Below are 22,969 nucleotides of genomic sequence, written 5' to 3'. Positions count from 1 at the left end.
CAGAACTTTTTTGAGTTTGTACTGCAGGATGCAAATTTCTGTTTGAAAAATCTAGCCTTAGCTTTCCTAACTGCCTGTGTATATTGGTTCCTGACTTCCCTGAAAAGTTGCATATCACGGGGGCTATTCGATGCTAATGCAGAACGCCACAGGATGTTTTGGTGATGGTCAAGGGCAGACAGGTCTGGAGTGAACCAAGGGCTATATCTATTCCTGGTTCTACATTTTTTGAATGGGGCATGCCTATTTAAGATGGTGAGGAAGGCACTTTTAAAGAATAACCAGGCATCCTCTACTGTCGGGATGAGGTCAATGTCATTCCAGGTAGATTAGAAAGGCCTGCTCGCAGAAGTGTTTCAGGGAGCGTTTGACAGTGATGAGTGGTGGTCGTTTGCTCGCAGACCCCTTACGGATGCAGGCAATGAGGCAGTGATCGCTGAGATTTTGGTTGAAAACGGCAGAGGTGTATTTGGAGGGTGAGTTAGTTAGGATGATATCTATGAGGGTGCCCGTGTTTATGGATTTGGGGTTATATCTGGTAGGTTCATTGATAAATTGTGTGAGATTGAGGGCATCAAGCTTAGATTGTAGGATGGCCGGGGTGTTAAGCATGTCCCAGTTTAGGTCAAGATAGATAGGGGGCAATCAGATCACATACGGTGTCGAGGGCACAGCTGGGGGCAGAGGGAGGTCAATAGCAAGCGGCAATGGTGAGAGACTTGTTTCTGGAACGGTTAATTTTTAGAAGAAGTAGAAGCTTAAATGGTTTGGGTACAGACCTGGATAGTAAGACAGAACTCTGCAGGTTATCTTTGCAGTAAATTGCTAGTAAATAGTTAGGAATGGAAATTTCAAGGTTTTTGTTGGTCTTCCTAAGCCAGGATTCAGACACGGCTGGGACATCCGGATTGGTGGAGTGTGCTAGGGCAGTGAACAAAACAAACTTAGGGAGGAGGCTTCTAATGTTAACATGCATGAAACCAAGGCTTTTACGGTTGCAGAAGTCAACAAATGAGAGAGCCTGGGGGATGGGAGGGGAGGTAGACACTGCAGGGCCTGGATTAACCTCTACATCACCAGAGGAACAGAGGAGGAGTAGGATAAGGGTACGGCTAAAGGCTAACAGAACTGGACGCCTAGTACGTTCAGAACAGAGTAAAAGGAGCAGATTTCTGGGCACGGTAGAATATATTCAAGGCATAATGTACAGACAAAGGTATAGTAGGATGTGAATACAGTGGGGGTAAACCTGTGCATATAATGATAATGAAAGAGATATTGTCTCTAGAAATAGCATTTAAACCAGGTGATGTCACTGCGTGTGTGGGAGGTGGAACTAAATTGTTAGCCGAGGCGTGTTGAGCAGTGCTAGAGGCTCTACTGTGAAATAAAACAGTAGTTACAAACCAGAACAGCAATCGACACGGCATGGTGACGTTAGGGAAAGGCATGCGTAGCCAGCCGGGTGATCATACAAGTCCAGTGTGAGGCTTCAGGCAGCGGCTCGGGGATAGCAGGCTAACAGAAAGGCCTTAGAGGGATGACGCGACAGCGGACGGATCAGCAGGGCTCCGTGTGGTAAACCAGGCCAATTGGCAAAATATGTATAGAGGCCGAAGAAATATGTCCGAAGGGCCTCTTAAGCCAGCAGTCCAATGTGCTTTAGATAGCTAGCAGGCCGCAGATTAGCGGCTGTGCGTTCAGGGGTCGTTAGCTGCTATAATTCCAGGGGCATAAAAAACAAAAAAAATCATAATAAAAAATAGAAATAGGTTCAGAGCTTGCGGTAGGAATCCGGAGATATGGAGAAGAATAAGTCCGACTAGCTCTGGTTTGAGTCGCGCTGTACAGACTGGCGAGAGTTGTCCGGGATAAAGGTAGCTGATGACCGCTAGCAAAGGATAGCTGACTGCATTTGAATGCATTCGATGGGCCTCGTAAGCCAACAGTTCGTTGTGCTCTAGACAGCTAGCATTCAGGGGACTTTAGCTGCGATGGTCGGAAGGTTCTAGGTTCAGAGCTTGCGATAGGAATCCGGGGATATGGAGAGAAAAATAGGTCTGGTATGCTCTGGTTGAATCGCGTTGTTCAAACTGGCGAGAGCTTTCCGAGCTAGAGGTTAGCTGATGACCGTTAGCTGGCTAGTTAGCTGGCTAGTTGATGTTGGAGAGATTACAGTAATAGAGGCAAAGAAAAGTAATTTAGAGAAAAAGCAGCTCCATACCACATTGGCTGAGGCGGGTTGCAGGAGAGTATTTTGAAGTAAGGATTTAGAAAAATATAAAAAGATATGCAAAGAAAAATATAGAAAAATATATATACATGGGACACGACAAGACGAAGGACAAATACGTCTGACTGCTACGCCATCTTGGATAGTAAGGCGTCCATCTAAGAGGCGTCCACCCTTCCATCTATAAGTCTTTGCTAGGTAAAGCCCCACCTTATCTCAGCTCACTGGTCACCATAGCAGCACCCAGCCGTAGCACGCGCTCCAGCAGGTATTTCTCACCGGTCACCCCCAAAACCAATTCTTACTTTGGCAGCCTTTCCTTCCAGTTCTCTGCTGCCAGTGACTGGAACAAATTGCAAAAATCACTGAAGCTTGAGACCCATATCTCCCTCACTAACTTTAAGCATCAGCTTAAAGTTAGTGACGGATCACTGCACATGTACATAGCCCATCTGTAAACAGCCCATCCAAATACCTCATCCCCATACTGTTATTTATTTTCTTGTTCCTTTGCAACCCAGTGTCTCTACTTGCACATTCATCTTCTGCACATCTATCACTCCAGTGTTTAATTGTTAAATTGTAATTACTTCGCCACCATAGGCTATTTATTGCCTTACCTCCCAAATCTCACTACATTTGCACACACTGCATTTTTCTATTGTATTATTGACTATGTTTGTTAACTCTGTGCTGTTGTTTGTGTCGCACTGCTTTGCTTATCTTGGCCAAGTCACAGTTGTAAATGAGAACTTGTTCTCAACTAGCCTACCTGGTTAAATAGGTTAAATAAAATAAAATAAAAACCTCTTAAGGATCCACCCCTTTTTTTCAATTTTCTCCTAAAATGACATACCCAAATCTAACTGCCTGTAGCTCAGCACCTAAAATGACATACCCAAATCTAACTGCCTGTAGCTCAGGACCTAAAATGACATACCCAAATCTAACTGCCTGTAGCTCAGGCCCTGAAGAAAGGGTATGCATATTCTTGGTACCATTTGAAAGGAAACACTTTGAAATTTATGGAAATGAGAAATGAATGCAGGAGAGTATAACACATGATATCTGGTAAAATATAATACAAAGACTGCCCAAAGGTGCCTAGTTGGTTTATTCATGCATTTTCAAGTTAATAACTGCACTCTCCTCAAGTAATTACGTAGTATTCTTTCACTGTAATAGCTACTGTATATTGGACAGTGCAGTTACATTAACAAGAATTTAAGCTTTCTGCCAATATCAGACATGTCTATGTCCTGGGAAATGTTCTTGTTACTTACAACCTCATGATAATCTCATTAGCCTACATAAACTCAACCATCCCGCGGGAGACACACCAATCCTTTAACAGTATATGATGGTGAGTTGAGAATACAATCAAAAATCCTCTTAGAATAATTTGCAATTGACAGCCCCAATTAAAAAATTAAACATTGTCAGTTCGTTACATAATTTGTCGCAAGAATTCTCCGATATTAAAATGGGGTCATGAACCTCTGCTCTAGGGTGAGTCAAGCTCTTATTGATCGCTCTCTCTCTCTAGGGTGAGTCAAGCTCTTATTGATCTCTCTCTCTATCCCGTGGTAGATGGAGCCTCATCTGCACAAAAGCCCACCATTCAGTCCCATGGAATCTGTTTTTCATCAATATAGCAAAGCAGCACACTGAACATCCCCTGTCTCTCTTTCTCTCTCTCTCTTTCTCTTTAGGGTGAGTCATGCTCTCTCTCTCTTTCTCTTTCTCTTTCTCTTTAGGGTGAGTCACACTCCTACCTCTCTCTCCCTCTCTCTCTCTCTCTCTCTCTCTCTCTTTCTCTTTCTCTCTAGGGTGAGTCACGCTTTTACCCCTCTCTCTCTCTCTCTCTCTCTCTCTCTCTCTCTCTCTCTTTCTCTTTCTCTCTAGGGTGAGTCATGCTTTTACCTCTCTCTCTCTCTCTCTCTCTCTCTCTCTCTCTCTACGGTGAGTCACATTCTTATCGACCTCTCTATCGCTCTCTCTCTGTCTCTCTCAATTCAACTCAATTCAAGGGGTTTTATTGGAATGATAAACATGTGTTAACATTGCCAAAGCAAGTGAAGTAGATAATATACAAAAGTGAAATAAGCAATAAAAATGAACAGTAAACATTACACTCACTGAAGTTCCAAAAGAATAAAGACATTTCAAATGTCATATTATGTCTATGTACAGTGTTGTAAAGATGTACAAATGGTTAAAGTACAAAAGGGAAAATAAATAACATAAATGTGGGTTGTATTTACACGGCTGTTTGTTCTTCACTGGTTGCCCTTTTCTTGTGGCAACAGGTCACATCTTGCTGCTGTGATGGCACACTGGAATTTCACCCAGTAGATATGGGAGTTTATCAAAATTGGGTTTGTTTCAGAATTATTTTGGGCTCTGTGTAATCTGAGGGAAATATGTATCTCGAATATGGTCATACATTTGGCAGGAGGTTAGGAAGTGCAGCTCAGTTTCCACCTCATTTTGTGGACAGTGTGTACATAGCCTGTCTTCTCTTGAGAGTCATGTCTGCCTACGGCAGCCTTTCTCAATAGCAAGGCTCTGCTCACTGAGTCTGTACATAGTCAAAGCTTTCCTTAAGTTTGGGTTAGTCACATTGGTCAGGTATTCTGCCACTGTGTACTCTCTGTTTAGGGCCAAATAGCATTCTAGTTTGCTCAGTTTTTTGTTAATTCCTTCCAATGTGTCAAGTAATTCTCTTTTTGTTTTCTCATGATTTGTTTGGGTCTAATTGTGCTGCTGTCCTGCTGTGTTTGTGAACAGAGCCCCAGGACCAGCTTGCTTAGGGGACTGTTATCCAGGTTCATCTCTCTGTAGGTGATGGCTTTGTTATGGAAGGTTTGGGAATCGCTTACTTTTAGGTAGTTGTAGAATTTAACGGCTCTTTTCTGGATTTTGATAATTAGCGGGTATCGGCTCTGTATGCATTATTTGGTGTTTTACATTGTACACGGAGGATATTTTTGCAGAACTCTGCATGCAGAGTCTCAATTTGGTATTTGTCCCATTTTGTGAAGTCTTGGTTTGTGAGCGGACCCCAGACCTCACAACCATAAAGGGCAATGGGTTCTATAACTGATTCAAGTATTTTTTGCCAGATCCTAATTGGTATGTCGATTTTTATGTTACTTTTGATGGCATAGAATGTCCTTCATGCCTTGTCTCTCCGATCGTTCACAGTTTTGTGGAAGTTACCTGTGGCGCTGATGTGGCCATGGTATGCATCGTTTTTTGTGTGCTCTTGGGCAACGGTGTCTAGTTGGAATTTGTATTTGTGGTCCTGGAGACTGGACCTTTTTTGGAACACCATTATTTTTTTTTTTATCTTACTGAGGTTTGCTGTCAGGGCCCAGGTCTGACAGAATCTGTGCAGAAGATCTAGGTGCTGCTGTAGGCTCTCCTTGGTTTAAAAATAATAATACTTTTTTTTAAACCTTTATTTAAGTAGGCAAGTCAGTTAAGAACAAATTCTTACTTACAATGACAGCCTAGGAACAGTGGGTTAACTGCCTTGTTCCGGGTCAGAACGACACATTTGTACCTGGTCAGCCCTGGGATTTGATCATGCAACCTTTCAGTTACTCGCCCAATGCTCAAACCACGCCCGAAATGATTGATTTCCCCCTCCAGGATGGAGAAGCTGTCTTCATTAAAGTATGGGGATTCTAGTGGGGGGATGTAGGTAGCACACAGGAGGACATTTTCCTCTGTTAAGATCATTTCCTTTTGAATTTCTAGTCAAAAAAAATCCTATTTTCATTAATTTAATAGAGTGCTGCTCTATACCAAATTAGCATAATTTCTTCCCTGTTTCACACTTGGTAGTTTTGTGGATGGGACTACCAGCTCTCTGTAACTTAGAGGACAAGCAGTGGGTCCATCTCCTCTATACCATGTTTCTTGTAGGATGACAATGTCTGTATTTCCGATTTCTTTGATGAAGTCCAGGTTCCTGCTCTTTAGGCAAAGGCAGATGACCTCAGGCCTTGGATATTCCAGGAAGAGATAATGAAGGCTTTGTGTTCCATAAAGTGTCCAATGTTGTTGGTCGTGTGGTTTGGCCTCAGACCAGTAAGTGTGAGCAGAGCCTGCTGAGCATCTGTTACTTGCCATTGGCTTGGGCTACCTGTCTTCTATAGGTGGACCTGGTCATAGAGGCTGTTCTAGTCCAGGGTGGAGTGGTGGGCACTGCTGTCTATTGGTGGACCTGGTCATAGAGGCTGTTCAAGTCCAGGGTGGAGTGGTGGGCACTGCTGTCTATAGGTGGACCTGGTCATAGAGGCTGTTCTAGTCCAGGGTGGAGTGGTGGGCACTGCTGTCTATAGGTGGACCTGGTCATAGAGGCTGTTCTAGTCCAGGGTGGAGTGGTGGGCACTGCTGTCTATAGGTGGACCTGGTCATAGAGGCTGTTCAAGTCCAGGGTGGAGTGGTGGGCACTGCTGTCTATAGGTGGACCTGGTCATAGAGGCTGTTCTAGTCCAGGGTGGAGTGGTGGGCACTGCTGTCTATAGGTGGACCTGGTCATAGAGGCTGTTCAAGTCCAGGGTGGAGTGGTGGGCACTGCTGCCTTGTATAGGTGGACCTGGTCATAAAGTCCTGGGTGGAGTGGTGGGCACTGCTGTCTTGTAGAGGTGGACCTGGTCATAGAGGCTGTTCAAGTCCAGGGTGGAGTGGTGGGCACTGCTGCTTTGTATAGGTGGACCTGGTCATAGAGGCTGTTCTAGTCCAGGGTGGAGTGGTGGGCACTGCTGCCTTGTAGAGTTGGATCTGGTCGTTAAGGCTGTTCTATTCCATGATGGAGTGGTTGGCCAGGAAAACATTTGGTTTTGAGGCACAGTCACAGGAAATACTTGCTTTTTATGGTAGCAGGGTGGAGATAACCACTTGTGCATTGGGGAAAGTAGAAGAAGCTTTTTCAATCACTCCCTTCAGTGCTGTGCTCTCAGGTCATTTGTGCCTGTGTGTACAGTGCCTTGCGAAAGTATTCGGCCCCCTTGAACTTTGCGACCTTTTTCCACATTTCAGGCTTCAAACATAAGGATATAAAACTGTATTTTTTTGTGAAGAATCAACAACAAGTGCAACACAATCATGAAGTGGAACGACATTTATTGGATATTTCAAACTTTTTTAACAAATCAAAAACTGAAAAATTGGGCGTGCAAAATTATTCAGCCCCTTTACTTTCAGTGCAGCAAACTCTCTCCAGAAGTTCAGTGAGGATCTCTGAATGATCCAATGTTGACCTAAATGACTAATGATGATAAATACAATCCACCTGTGTGTAATCAAGTCTCTGTATAAATGCACCTGCACTGTGATAGTCTCAGAGGTCCGTTAAAAGCGCAAAGAGCATCATGAAGAACAAGGAACACACCAGGCAGGTCCGAGATACTGTTGTGAAGAAGTTTAAAGCCGGATTTGGATACAAAAAGATTTCCCAAGCTTTAAACATCCCAAGGAGCACTGTGCAAGCGATAATATTGAAATGGAAGGAGTATCAGACCACTGCAAATCTACCAAGACCTGGCCGTCCCTCTAAACTTTCAGCTCATACAAGGAGAAGACTGATCAGAGATGCAGCCAAGAGGCCCATGATCACTCTGGATGAACTGCAGAGATCTACAGCTGAGGTGGGAGACTCTGTCCATAGGACAACAATCAGTCGTATATTGCACAACTGGCCTTTATGGAAGAGTGGCAAGAAGAAAGGCATTTCTTAAAGATATCCATAAAAAGTGTCGGTTAAAGTTTGCCACAAGCCACCTGGGAGACACACCAAACATGTGGAAGAAGGTGCTCTGGTCAGATGAAACCAAAATTGAACTTTTTGGCAACAATGCAAAACGTTATGTTTGGCGTAAAAACAACACAGCTGAACACACCATCCCCACTGTCAAACATGGTGGTGGCAGCATCATGGTTTGGGCCTGCTTTTCTTCAGCAGGGACAGGGAAGATGGTTAAAATTGATGGGAAGATGGATGGAGCCAAATACAGGACCATTCTGGAAGAATGATGGAGTCTGCAAAAGACCTGAGACTGGGACGGAGATTTGTCTTCCAACAAGACAATGATCCAAAACATAAAGCAAAATCTACAATGGAATGGTTCAAAAATAAACATATCCAGGTGTTAGAATGGCCAAGTCAAAGTCCAGACCTGAATCCAATCGAGAATCTGTGGAAAGAACTGAAAACTGCTGTTCACAAATGCTCTCCATCCAACCTCACTGAGCTCGAGCTGTTTTGCAAGGAGGAATGGGAAAAAATGTCAGTCTCTCGATGTGCAAAACTGATAGAGACATACCCCAAGCGACTTACAGCTGTAATCGCAGCAAAAGGTGGCGCTACAAAGTATTAACTTAAGGGGGCTTAATAATTTTGCACGCCCAATTTTTCAGTTTTGGATTTTTTTTTAAAGTTTGAAATATCCAATAAATGTCGTTCCACTTCATGATTGTGTCCCACTTGATGTTGATTCTTCACAAAAAAATACAGTTTTATATCTTTATGTTTGAAGCCTGAAATGTGGCAAAAGGTCGCAAAGTTCAAGGGGGCCGAATACTTTCGCAAGGCACTGTATTATTTTATTGCTGGGTGACCCTAGTTGGTCCTCACTCAGAAAGAAGGTCTAGGGCACGCTGGGCGTTTGGACACACTGAGTTTGGACACATGTTTTCTTGTATATATTTCCAGTTTGAGTCCATAAGGAGTACAATCTGTGTCTTGTGTTTGTCCTCAGTGGGTGTGTGTGTGTGTGGGGGGGCTATCAGGGTGGTTGACTCTCTGTGTCTTGGGTGAGTCATGCTCTTACCTCGCTCTCTCTCTATGTCTCAAACTCTCTCTCTCATTCTCTCTCTCTCGTTCTCTTTCTTTCTCTTTCTCTCTCACTCTCATTCTCTCTCTCGTTCTTTTTTTTTCTCTCTCTCTTTCATTCTCGCTCTCTCTCATTCTCTCTCTCTAGTGGTCTGTTCTTCTCCCCTTTCTCTCTCTCTCTCTCTCTCATTCTCATTCTCTCTCTCTCTCTCGTTCTCTTTCTTTCTCTCTCACTCACATTCTCTCTCTCTCACTCTCATTCTCTCTCTCTCATTCTCTTCTCTCTCTCTGCTCTGCATGGGATTTCATCTCCATCTATCTGTATATTCCACACCACTCTCTTCAGAAAATGATGTCCCCTTTAATTGTTGACATAGTAAGCTAGCAGCTAGCCAGTTGCAGCACTCCTTTTCAGACACCTTAGAGTTGATCCTGGTTAGCCAATGCATCTTGTTATCCTGGCTACAGGGTTACGCTGCGACTCTGGACAGCATGAGTGTAGTTATTCTAACATGCTGGTTGGTCAGTCAGCCAGCCAACCAGTAAGCCAGTTATGCTGTGATCTTGGTAATCATCCGTAGAATGCTGAGTAGATCCTGTGATCCTGAAAACTGTTTCTTTTCCAGGTAATTAAACAACAGACCTTGTGTCAGAACATTGGCAGTGCTGTTACCATGGAGACTGGCAAGCGAGGCTTGGTGAATGTGATAGCGCCTGGCAGCAGCTCCGTGTCAGAGCAGAGAGAGAACAGCATCAACAACAGCATGCCACTCCGGGCTCCTCTAACCACCTTGTTCCTCCACACAGTGCCAGGCCTTTCTTCACACCCCCAGGCTCAGCCAGCTGCCTCCTTGGACTCCACGACCCTTCGTCTGTCCATCCCTCAGCAGGGCTCCACAGACTCCCCACCCTTCCTGACTCTCCACCTACCAGCCAGGCTGCAGCTGCACCAGCAGGCCCCACAATCAGGCCTGGGGGCGCATGTGTCCCTGAGGGCCTCTGTGTCTGCAGCCAGACCCTCTAGGTCCGCTGGGAAGCACCTGTGTCCTCACTGTGGCCGGGACTGCATGAAGCCCAGTGTCCTGGAGAAACACCTGCGCTGCCACACCGGGGAGCGGCCCTACCCCTGCACCACCTGCGGCATCTCTTTCAAGACCCAGAGCAACCTCTACAAGCACCGCCGCACACAGGCCCACGCACGCCTCAGCTCCGGGTCAGGGCAGAGGTCGCTCGGATCTCTGGGCAGTTTACAAGGTCACTCCTCCCTGAGCAGCATGGACACTCTGCAGGGACACCAAGCAAGTCTGCAAGGTCACTCATCCCTGGGATCGATGGACAGTCTGGGCAGTCTACAGGGCCATTCCTCAGTGAGCAGCTTGGACAGTCTACAGGGCTATTCCTCCCTGGGCAGTCAGGACAGTCTGCAGGGACATCGTCTGCAAGGTCACCAGGACAGTGTATTCAGTTTACAGGGTTCCAGGGATACCCTCACCTCCAGCCCCTCTCTAGATACCCTCAGCCAGGACCCAGGTAGTCTGGAGAATGGCAGCTCTCTCTCTGCTACCACCACCACCCTCTCCCCCAGCCCTGGCCAGAGGAGTGGGACAGAAACAGGTAGAGACACAGACAGAGACACAGGCTGGGCCCTGCAGCAGGCTGGGTTAGAGGGTCTCCTCCTGGCTGCTGGGGGGAACCAGAGTATAGAGTTATCCAAGAGGAGGAGAGAAGCGGAGGATACGAGGGATGAACTGAGAGAGAGCAGGAAGGATAAAGATAGAGAGAAGTCAGTGTTGACCCTGTCCCGCCACCTCCCGCTGCGGAGACAGCAGGCTGCCATCTTGTCTCAGTGGGAGGGTTCTCTGGCTAGGGGGATGGCCCAGAACCAAGACAACTTCCTGTCTAGAGGGAAGTCCCAGAGCCACGACAGCACAGACTCCGGCTACAGCGAGACCTCCAGCCCTGGGTCTGGACCATACAACCCTGGGTCTGGCCTACACAACCACAACCCTGGGTCTGGACCACACAACCCTGGGTCTGGACTACACAACCACAATCCTGTGTCTGGACTACACAACCCTGGGTCTGGACTACACAACCACAACCCTGGGTCTGGACCACAAAGCCACAACCCTGGGTCTGGACCCCACAACTCTGGGTCTGGACCACACAACCCTGGGTCTGGACCACACAAAAACAACCCTGGGTCTGGACCACACAGCCCTGGGTCTGGACCACACAACCATGGGTCTGGACTACACAACCACAGCATGGAGTCAGTGGCAGAGTCTAGTATGGAGATACACGACCAGCAGGACACCTTCCACACACAGCCTGACCAAACTAACACCACACACACACATACACTCACACAGCCTTCACACACACCCACACAGCTAAACGCCACACACACACCCACACAGCCAGAACTCACCGTGTCTCAGCCCAGGAGCACAGTTTCAGTCCAGGCCCAGCAGAGTCTTGAAGAGAGAATCTCCAAGCTGATCTCAGAGAACGATGCAGTGGTGGAGGACAAACACCTGAACACAGTCCGACCCAGGAAGACCCTCCTGTCCAAACAGGGCAGCATCGACCTGCCAATGCCCTACACCTACAAAGATTCCTTCCACTTCGATATGAAGACCAGCAACAGGCCTCCTACAGCCAGCGCTGGGATGGCCTGGCAGAGAGGGGACAGGGGAGGAGGGTGGCCAGGTCTGTATAGTTCGGTACCTACCCAGACCTCCACCAGCCTGGAGCAGGGGCATCATGCCCCCCTGACCCGCAGTAGCTCCCTGCCCCACTGTGTGGGCCTTCAGGGTACAGTCAGAGCCAGCTCGGCCTCTCCGCACAACCCCCATCCTCACCAAAGAGACTGGCTATACCTGGGCCGTAAGGGCAGCTCTGGACTACTTTACCCAGTAGGCTTTGCCACCAAGTCTGTTGACCGTCGCGCATCAGGCCACCGCATGCTGGTCAGACAGGCGGCCGTGGACAACCTCCCGACGGACGGACCATTGACGTTAGCAGCCGGCGACAATGTCATTCCCTGCGGTCTTGGCTCAGATGGAGACGGAGGCATGGATGGAGAGCTGAGTAGAAAGAGTCGTAGGAAGAAGTCCCAGAAGTTTGCCTATAGTAAGTGGTACAAGTATGGAGGAGGAGGAGGGACGTTCACAAAGCTCTACAGCCCAGAGAAGGCAGCTGATCCTGGTATGTTGAAGGCTAAAAGGTCATTAGCTGGTCTGGAGCCAGAGAGGGTCCTGGTGGTTCAGAGAGGCCCAGCAGTAAGCAGAGACCTGGTGACATCACTGGTCTCAAGTAGTGCCACTGTGTGTCTTCCATCCTGTCTCCAAGACAACCTTTCACCTGTCAATCATGTCCACTCATGTCGAATACCCAGTCATCTCCATACTACACCCACTTCCTGTCTCACACCCAGTCATCTCCATACCACACACACATCCTGTCTCACACCGAGCCATCTCCATACCACACACACTTCCTGTCTCACACCGAGTCATCTCCATACCACACCCACTTCCTGTCTCACACCCAGTCATCTCCATACCACACCCACTTCCTGTCTCAAACCCAGTCATCTCCATACCACACCCACTTCCTGTCTCACACCTAGTCATCTTCATACCAGACCCACTTCCTCTCTCAAACATCCCCTCCAGAGAACCCAGTCAGTCTCAAAAGAATCGTTTTTTAACAGGACTGACTGTGTGTCTATGACAGTGACCCACCAGGAGAAACACACCAACTGTGTGTCTCAACGATGTGGAAGCCATGTTCCCTCAGAGAGGAAGAAGCAGAAGATTGAGAATAACGTCTGTCTTCTGGAGGGAGGAGGAGGCCTACACAGCAGCAGTAAACTGAACCAACTCTCATCCTCAGTCAGAGGTGGGATAGCCAAGCCCTCCTCCTCCTCTGATTCAGCCAAGACCAGTTTCCTCCCTAAGTACCAGTTGAGGCTTCCTACAGACTCAGGGCCTACGGGCCTCACCCAAACACAACCTAGAGGCCCTGTCAGGGTTTCATCAGTCACAGGCGTAGGACAGGGTCAGGGCAGGTTTGCTACACCTGTGACAGCTCTAGATCAAAGCCAGTCTGCTACACCTGTGACAGCTCTAGATCAAAGCCAGTCTGCTTCACCTGTGACAGCTCTAGTTCAAAGCCAGTCTGCTACACCTGTGACAGCTCTAGATCAAAGCCAGTCTGCTTCACCTGTGACAGCTCTAGTTCAAAGCCAGTCTGCTTCACCTGTGACAGCTCTAGTTCAAAGCCAGTCTGCTACACCTGTGACAGCTCTAGATCAAAGCCAGTTTGCTACACCTGTGACAGATCTAGATCAAAGCCAGTCTGCTTCACCTGTGGCAGCTCTAGATCAAAGCCAGTCTGCTACACCTGTGACAGCTCTAGATCAAAGCCAGTCTGCTACACCTGTGACAGCTCTAGATCAAAGCCAGTCTGCTACACCTGTGACAGCTCTAGTTCAAAGCCAGTCTGCTACACCTGTGACAGCTCTAGATCAAAGCCAGTTTGCTACACCTGTGACAGCTCTAGATCAAAGCCAGTCTGCTACACCTGTGACAGCTCTAGATCAAAGCCAGTCTGCTTCACCTGTGACAGCTCTAGATCAAAGCCAGTCTGCTACACCTGTGACAGCTCTAGATCAAAGCCAGTTTGCCACCATCACAGCCACAGCGGAGAAGCAATCTGCCACAGCACCCACAGCCTTAGTACAGAGCATGCCCTGGAAAACATCAGTACATGGTCAGTGCCCTACAGCCAACACCACTTCCACAACAACCCTCCACCCTGCTCTCACAGTAGCAGACCATGTCAACCCTCTAACTTATGTTACAACAGAGGTCAACCCTCCGTGTCATACGATAGCAGCTTTAGCATGCCATACCATACCATTCACTAAAACACAGTCATCACCATACCATACATCAGTAGCATACCCTGCTATTCCATTCACTGTTAGTCACAGCAGCCAGTCAGAGGGTCAGAAAGTGTTCCACGTGAGGACAGCGGACCTCCACATCTGTCTCCAGCTCATCTCAGACGAACAGCTGGCGCTCATACAGCCTCAGATAGAACGACAGGATACGACATCAGAGCCTCAGATAGAGAAACAGGATATGACATCAGAGACAGGGCCTTCTCATGGTGGCGTCCATGGAGCGGTGGATCCAGTAGGAACCACAATGAAAAAGGAAGCGCTCCAAACCAGCTCATTTATTCTACCTGACGCTGAAACACAGGGGGGGACAGTGAAGGATGTAACACACAGGAGGACAGCAAAGCATGTGACACAGGAAGTCACTGGAACTTTGGATCCAGTAGAACCTTCTTCATCACAACATGAGAACAACAGAGGTTTCTCTGGCGATAAAGAGTGGCAGCATTCAGCAGCAGTATGTTGTCATGACCTGGACCATCCCTCAACAGACACCCTCTGTAGTCCTGGAACTCCTCTCACTCAGACGGACAGATCAGACATGACGGAAGCTGCTCCTCTAACCAACACAGAGCAGCAACTGTCTCGTAATGGCTATGTTTCACTTGAACCACCTGACCCAGGACTATCTTTCCAGAACCACCCAGACACCAACACCGTCCTAGAGACTACAGGACTATCTTTCCAGAACCACCCAGACACCAACACCGTCCTAGAGACTACAGGACTATCTTTCCAGAACCACCCAGACACCAACACCTTCCTAGAGACTACAGGACTATCTTTCCAGAACCACCCAGACACCAACACCGTCCTAGAGACTACAGGAGTATTTCCTCAGAACCACCCAGACTCCAACACCTTCCTAGATACTACAGGGCTATATCCTCAGAACCACCCAGATTCTGTCAACATGACTCCAGCTCTGCCTCACAACCAGGGTGCCCAGTCTAGAACTCTCCAGAACCACCCAGACACCAACACGGTCACAATGCTTCTTCAGAACCACATAGATACTAGCAACGTGACTCCAGCTCTGCCTCACAACCGGGGTGCCCAGTCTAGAACTCTCCAGAACCACCCAGACACCAACACAGTCACAATGCTTCTTCAGAACCACATAGACACTAGCAACGTGACTCCAGCTCTGCCTCACAACCGGGGTGCCCAGTCTAGTACTCTCCAGAACCACCCAGACACCAACACGGTCACAATGCTTCTTCAGAACCACATAGACACTAGCAACGTGACTCCAGCTCTGCCTCACAACCTTGGTGCCCAGTCTAGAACTCTCCAGAACCACCCAGACACCAACACAGTCACAATGCTTCTTCAGAACCACATAGACACTAGCAATGTGGCTCCAGTCAGTCTATCTCTGCCTCTATTTCTCCCACCGAGGGCACCAGGTGGTGTAGCTTCTGCCTCTCTGGGAGGTGTGGAATCAGCCAGGAGTCAGACAGACAGAGGAGAAGAACAAGGCCTTCCTCTGCACCTCCTCCTTTCTTCAGACAGGACAGTCAGTGAAGTGGTCAGCCCCTCTCATCAGGGCTGGTCTGAACAGGGCATCAGTGAAGTAGTCAGCACCTCTCATCAGGTCTGGTCTGAACAGGGCCTTGATACCACTGAGAACAATGTTGTCATCCTCCCTAGCAACGCTGTTTCGTCTCTCTACAATCATGTCTGGGACAGTCCTGGGGAACCCAACTCAGCTGGAACACTCTGTACTGGGCTGCCAGCTGGAGAACCCAACTCAGCTGGACCACTGGTCTGTACTGGGCTGCCAGCTGGAGAACCCAACTCAGCTGGAACACTGGTCTGTACTGGGCTGCCAGCTGGAGAACCCAACTCAGGTGGAACACTGGTCTGTACTGGACTGCTAGCTGGAGAACCCAACTCAGCTGGACCACTGGTCTGTACTGGGCTGCCAGCTGGGGAAGCCAACTCACCTGCAGTCAACCACAGCCTCACAGCAGGTAGGAACACCTCTTATTCATTAGTATGTTCTAATGTAACACTGATTCCTGGTCAAGTCTAATATTAATTTTGTAAATGTAATATTATTGTCAATACTATTGTGAACTGTGAAGACATTTCTGAAATCTTTGTTTGTGCCACAAGGTGTCAGTAAGATATCGTGGTTCCTTTCAGATCTTCTCTAGATGTTATCAAATGTTCTCAGATGGGCATTTCCATGTAAAAGGTCCCATCAGAATCAACAAAACACAACCATGTTAAAGTAAAGACCCCTGCCAATTCATATAAAACCTTATTAGATTTGGATAAATGTTTTACCTTCTGTAAGTTTAAGAAAATTTGCTGTGTTCCTTGTCATTCCATTACCAAAAACCCCCATATCTTTAAGATATTGTCTCGTTGCTCTCCCTCATGAGGTGGGAGGATAATGAAAATTTACAGAAGGTGCAGGCAATGGTAGACCTACCAATTAGTTAAAGTGATTTTACTGATATACATGTTGTTTATTAATTATTAAATTATTAAAACTCGTAATTCCATTATCTAATTGGTAACAGAGTTACCAAAAAATCTGCAACAGAATCACTGCAACTGAATTGGCTACAAAAGGAAATCACAGTAGTCACAAACCACAGTTGGGTCTCCTGCTACTGTCCTCTCTTCCACTAACATACTGCTACTGTCCTCTCTTCCACTGACTGTTATGTTCAGCTCATAGTGTCTCCTGTTACTGTCCTCTCTTCCACTGACATACTGTTACTGTCCTCTCTTCCACTAACATACTGTTACTGTCCTCTCTTCCACTGACTGTTATGTTCTGCTCATAGTGTCTCCTGCTACTGTCCTCTCTTCCACTAACATACTGTTACTGTCCTCTCTTCCACTGACTTATGTTCAGCTCATAGTGTCTCCTGTTACTGTCCTCTCTTCCACTGACTTATGTTCAGCTCATAGTGTCTCCTGCTACTGTCCTCTCTTCCACTGACTGTTATGTTCAGCTCATAGTGTCTCCTGTTACTGTCCTCTCTTCCACTGACTGTTATGTTCAACTCATAGTGTCTCCTGTTACTGTCCTCCCTTCCACTGACTGTTATGTTCAGCTCATAGTGTCTCCTGTTACTGTCCTCCCTTTCACCCACTGTTATGTTCAGCTCATAGCTGTTTTGCGGCAAGCTCATATTTTCACATGCAAATTAGTTTTGTGGCAAACAATTCTGGTGGTGAACATTCTGTTTGCTGCAAACTCAGCATGAACATGCAAATTAGATCAGGTTTCTGGTTATTGTGTGTGAAACAACATTGAAATGTATCTATAAACCAAATCACATAACTTTAAATGAACTGACTTCACAGAGAAAGAAAGTAAACATACTAAATGTAGTAAATATACTAAACAACTTGTTTTAAATGTCTTTAACAGATATAAATACATGCAACTTGAAATGATCCGCATGGTAATGAAGAAAATACCAGATATTCTCAACTAACTGGTCTTTTTATGTCGCTACAACATTTACATGACAGGAATTTGAACACCATGGGGATGTTGACCGTTAGGATGTTAAAAGGGAAACTACAGAATTATTTACCTGAGCCAAGTGATAACTTGGTTAGATCGTTGGGCCAGTAACCGAAAGGTGACTAGGTAAAAATAAGTTAACCCACTGTTACCCAGTAGGATGTCATTGTAAATAAGAATTTGTTCTTAACTGATTAGTTAAATAAAGGTTACATAACATAAAAATAAAATATATATCAATGGAAGTTTAAAAGATAATTAACAAAATTACAAAATAAAAACTAAATAAAACCCAGTTCAGGACTGTTGCCTTTTTGAGTGAACTTTGTAGATGTTTTTATTTATTTAACCTTGATTTAACCAGGTTGGCCAGTTGAGAACAAGTTCTCATTTACAACTGCGACCTGGCCAAGATAAAGCAAAGCAGTGCGGCACAAACAACAACACAGAGTTACACATGGAATAAACAAAACATACAGTCAATAACAATATGTAAAAATCTATATACAGTGTGTGCAAATGGAGTAAGGAGGTAAGGTGAGAGCATACAGGTCGCAGTGGTGGGTGGTATGTGGGGCTTTGGTGACTAAACGGATGGCACTGTGATAGACTGCATTCAGTTTGCTGAGTAGAGTATTGAGGGCTATTTTGTAAATGACATCGCCAAAGCCAAGGGTCGGCAGGATAGTCAGTTTTACGAGGGTATGTTTGGCAGCGTGAGTGAAGGAGGCTTTGTTGCGAAATAGGAAGCCGATTCTAGATTTAATTTTGGATTGGAGATGCTGAATAGGGGTCTGGAAGGAGAGTTTACAGTCTAACCAGACACCTAGGTATTTGTAGTTGTCCACATATTCTAAGTCAGAACCGTCCAGAGCAGTGATGCTAGTCGGCCGGGCGGGTGCGGGCAGCGATCGGTTGAAGAGCATGCATTTGGCTTTACTAGCATTTAAGAGCAGTTGGATGCCACGGAAGGAGTGGTGTATGGCATTGAAGCTAGTTTGGAGGTTTGTTAACACAGTGTCCAAAGAAGGGCCAGAAGTATACAGAATGGTTTTGTCTGTGTAGAGGTGGATCAAGGAATCACCCGCAGGAGCGACATTATTGATGTACAGTGCCTTGCGAAAGTATTCGGCCCCCTTGAACTTTGCGACCTTTTGCCACATTTCAGGCTTCAAACATGAAGATATAAAACTGTATTTTTTTGTGAAGAATCAACAACAAGTGGGACACAATCATGAAGTGGAACGACATTTATTGGATATTGGATAGAGAATGAAAGAGAGAGAGAAAGAAAAAGAACGAGAGAGAGAATGAGAGTGAGAGAGAAAGAGAAAGAAAGAGAACGAGAGAGAGAGAATGAGCGATAGAGTTTGAGACAGAGAGAGAGAGCGAGGTAAGAGCATGACTCACCCAAGACACAGAGAGTCAACCACCCTGATACCCCCCCCCCACACACCCACTGAGGACAAACACAAGACACAGATTGTACTCCTTATGGACTCAAACTGGAAATATATACAAGAAAACATGTGTCCAAACTCAGTGTGTCCAAACGCCCAGCGTGCCCTAGACCTTATTTCTGAGTGAGGACCAACTAGGGTCACCCAGCAATAAAATAATACAGTGCCTTGCGAAGGTATTCGGCTCCCTTGAACTTTGCGACCTTTTGCCACATTTCAGGCTTCAAACATAAAGATATAAAACTGTATTTTTTTGTGAAGAATCAACAAGTGGGACACAATCATGAAGTGGAACGACATTTATTGGATATTTCAAACTTTAAAAAAAAATCCAAAACTGAAAAATTGGGCGTGCAAAATTATTAAGCCCCCTTAAGTTAATACTTTGTAGCGCCACCTTTTGCTGCGATTACAGCTGTAAGTCGTTTGGGGTATGTCTCTATCAGTTTTGCACATCGAGAGACTGACATTTTTTTCCCATTCCTCCTTGCAAAACAGCTCGAGCTCAGTGAGGTTGGATGGAGAGCATTTGTGAACAGCAGTTTTCAGTTCTTTCCACAGATTCTCGATTGGATTCAGGTCTGGACTTTGACTTGGCCATTCTAACACCTGGATATGTTTATTTTTGAACCATTCCATTGTAGATTTTGCTTTATGTTTTGGATCATTGTCTTGTTGGAAGACAAATCTCCGTCCCAATCTCAGGTCTTTTGCAGACTCATCAGGTTTTCTTCCAGAATGGTCCTGTATTTGGCTCCATCCATCTTCCCATCAATTTTAACCATCTTCCCTGTCCCTGCTGAAGAAAAGCAGGCCCAAACCATGATGCTGCCACCACCATGTTTGACAGTGGGGATGTTGTGTTCAGGGTGATGAGCTGTGTTGCTTTTACGCCAAACATAACGTTTTGCATTGTTTCCAAAAAGTTAAATTTTGGTTTCATATGACCAGAGCACCTTCTTCCACATGTTTGGTGTGTGTCCCAGGTGGCTTGTGGCAAACTTTAAACGACACTTTTTATGGATATCTTTAAGAAATGGCTTTCTTCTTGCCACTCTTCCATAAAGGCCAGATTTGTGCAATATACGATTGATTGTTGTCCTATGGACAGAGTCTCCCACCTCAGCTGTAGATCTCTGCAGTTCATCCAGAGTGATCATGGGCCTCTTGGCTGCATCTATGATCAGTCTTCTCCTTGTATGAGCTGAAAGTTTAGAGGGACGGCCAGGTCTTGGTAGATTTGCAGTGGTCTGATACTCCTTCCATTTCAATATTATCGCTTGCACAGTGCTCCTTGGGATGTTTAAAGCTTGGGAAATCTTTTTGTATCCAAATCCGGCTTTAAACTTCTTCACAACAGTATCTCGGACCTGCCTGGTGTGTTCCTTGTTCTTCAGGATGCTCTCTGCGCTTTTAACGGACCTCTGAGACTATCACAGTGCAGGTGCATTTATACGGAGACTTGATTACACACAGGTGGATTGTATTTATCATCATTAGTCATTTAGGTCAACATTGGATAATTCAGAGATCCTCACTGAACTTCTGGAGAGAGTTTGCTGCACTGAAAGTAAAGGGGCTGAATAATTTTGCACGCCCAATTTTTCAGTTTTTGATTTGTTAAAAAAGTTTGAAATATCCAATAAATGTCGTTCCACTTCATGATTGTGTCCCACTTGTTGTTGATTCTTCACAAAAAAATACAGTTTTATATCTTTATGTTTGAAGCCTGAAATGTGGCAAAAGGTCGCAAAGTTCAAGGGGGCCGAATACTTTCGCAAGGCACTGTATACAGAGAAAAGAGTCGGCCCGAGAATTTAGCCCTGTGGCACCCCCATAGAGACTGCCAGAGGTTCAGACAACAGCCCCTCCGATTTGACACACTGAACTCTATCTGAGAAGCAGTTGGTCAACCAGGCGAGGCAGTCATTTGAGAAACCAAGGCTGTTGAGTCTGCCGATAAGAATGCGGTGATTGACAGTCGAAGGCCTTGACCAGGATTGCACAGCGGAGAAAGTACGGTGGGATTCGAAATAATCAGTGACCGGTTTGTTAACTTGGCTTTCAAAGACTTTAGAAAGGCAGGGCAGAATGGATATAGGTCTATAACAGTTTAGGTCTAGAGTGTCACCCGCTTTGAAGAGGGGGATGACCGCGGCAGCTTTCTAATCTTTAGGAATCACGGATGATATGAAAGAGAGGTTGAACAGGCTGGTAATAGGGGTTGCAACAATGGCGGCGGATAGTTTTAGAAAGAGAGGGTCCAGATTGTCTAGCCCAGCTGATTTGTACGGGTCCACGTTTTGCAGCTCTTTCAGAACATCAGCTATCTGGATTTAGGTGAAGGCGAAGCTGGCGAGGCTTGGGCATGTAGCTTTAGGGGGTACGGAGCTGTTGGTTGGGGTTGGGGTAGCCAGGAGGAAAGCATGGCCAGCTGTAGAGAAATGCTTGTTGAAATTCTTGATTATTGTGGATTTATTGGTGGTGACCGTGTTTCCTAGCCTCAGTGGGCAGCTGGTAGGAGGTGCTCTTATTCTCCATGGACTTTACAGGTTAGGTCCTACTAGTGGACTTTATTGTCCCAGAACTTTTAGGAGTTTGTGGAGATATGGAAGTCCTTCGTCCAAAGCTTGTTTATTTTGTATTTGTTATGGAAAGCCATTAGTTCCTGCCAAAGCAGCAGCTACTTTTCCTGGGGTCCAGCAAAACTAAGGTTGTTTATACAATTTTAATAACATTACAATACCTGCAGACTGGGTTCCCTCAGACCCCTTCTCCACTACCACATATGTACAATTCAAAATCCATGTGTACGTGTGTGTGTGTGTTTGTTCGTGTGTCTCTTCAAAGTCCCCGCTGTTCCATAAGGTATATTTTTATCTGTTTTTTAAAATCTGAATCTACTGCTGCATCAGTTACCTGATGTGGAATAGAGTTCCATGTAGTCATGACTCTATGTAGTACTGTGCGCCTCCATAGTCTGTTCTGGACTTGGGACTGTGAAGAGACCTCTGGTGGCATGTCTTGTGGGGTATGTTGGGTGTCTGAGCTGTGTGCCAGTAGTTTAAACAGACAGCTCGGTGCATTCAACATGTCACTACCTCTCATAAACACAAGCAGGGAGGAAATCAATCTCTCCTCCACTTTGAGCCAGGAGAGATTTACATGCATATTATTAATATTAGCTCACGGTGTACATCCAAGGTCCAGCTGTGCTGCCCTGTTCTGAAGGTGTGTGCTTTCCAATCTGCCTCACGATGACTCTGTTCCAGCTGCTCTCTGCAGAGCTGGACTCCGCCCCTCTCACGTGTTGCAGAACATCAAATCAAATTGAATTTGTCACATGCGCAGAATACAAAAGGTGCAGACCTTACGGGAAAATGCTTACTTACAAGCCCTTAACCAACAATACTTTAAGAAGTATTAAGAAAAAATAAGTTGTTAAATAAAAAATAAAATATAAAAGTACCAAATAATTAAGCAGCAGCAGTAAAATAACAATAGCGATGCTATGTACAGGGGGAACCAGTCAATGTGCGGGGGCACCGCTTAGTCGAGGTAATTAAGGTAATATGTAGGTAGAGTTAAAGTGACTATGTATAGATAATAAACAGAGAGTTGCAGCAACGTAAAAGAGGGGTCTGTGTACCCATTTGATTAGCTGTTCAGTAGTCTTATGTCTTGGTGGTAGAAGCTGTCAAGAAACCTTTTGGACCTAGACTTGGTGCTCCGGTACCGCTTGCTGTGTGGTAGCAGAGAGAACAGTCTATGACTGGGGTGGCTGGAGTCTTTGACATTTTTTAGGGCCTTCCTCTGACACCGCCTGGTATAGAGGTCCTGGATGGCAGGCAGCTTAGCCCCAGTGATGTACTGGGCCATACGCACTACCGTCTGTAGTGCCTTGCGGTCAGAGGCCGAGCAATTGCCATACCAGGCAGTGATGCAACCAGCCAGGATGCTCTCG

The 22,969-nt window shown here is 46.1% G+C and overlaps 1 protein-coding gene across 3 annotated transcripts in view; it reads left to right on the top strand.

The window, feature by feature from the left end:
* znf831 (zinc finger protein 831) overlaps positions 1–22,969 on the top strand; it is a 68,082-nt gene that overhangs the window by 29,673 nt on the left and 15,440 nt on the right. For all 3 annotated transcript variants that reach the window (XM_090206523.1, XM_090206521.1, XM_090206522.1), the window contains one exon: positions 9,704–16,025. In XM_090206523.1, coding sequence (XP_090062649.1) covers positions 9,752–16,025 — 6,274 coding nt within the window. In that variant the 5' untranslated portion in view covers positions 9,704–9,751. The remainder of the gene's footprint in view (positions 1–9,703; positions 16,026–22,969) is intronic.

Source organism: Oncorhynchus mykiss, chromosome 17, assembly GCF_057628025.1.
Source record: "Oncorhynchus mykiss isolate SJ-2025 chromosome 17, ASM5762802v1, whole genome shotgun sequence".
Taxonomy (NCBI): Eukaryota; Metazoa; Chordata; class Actinopteri; order Salmoniformes; family Salmonidae; genus Oncorhynchus; species Oncorhynchus mykiss.
This window is presented reverse-complemented; position numbering and strand designations above follow the sequence as displayed.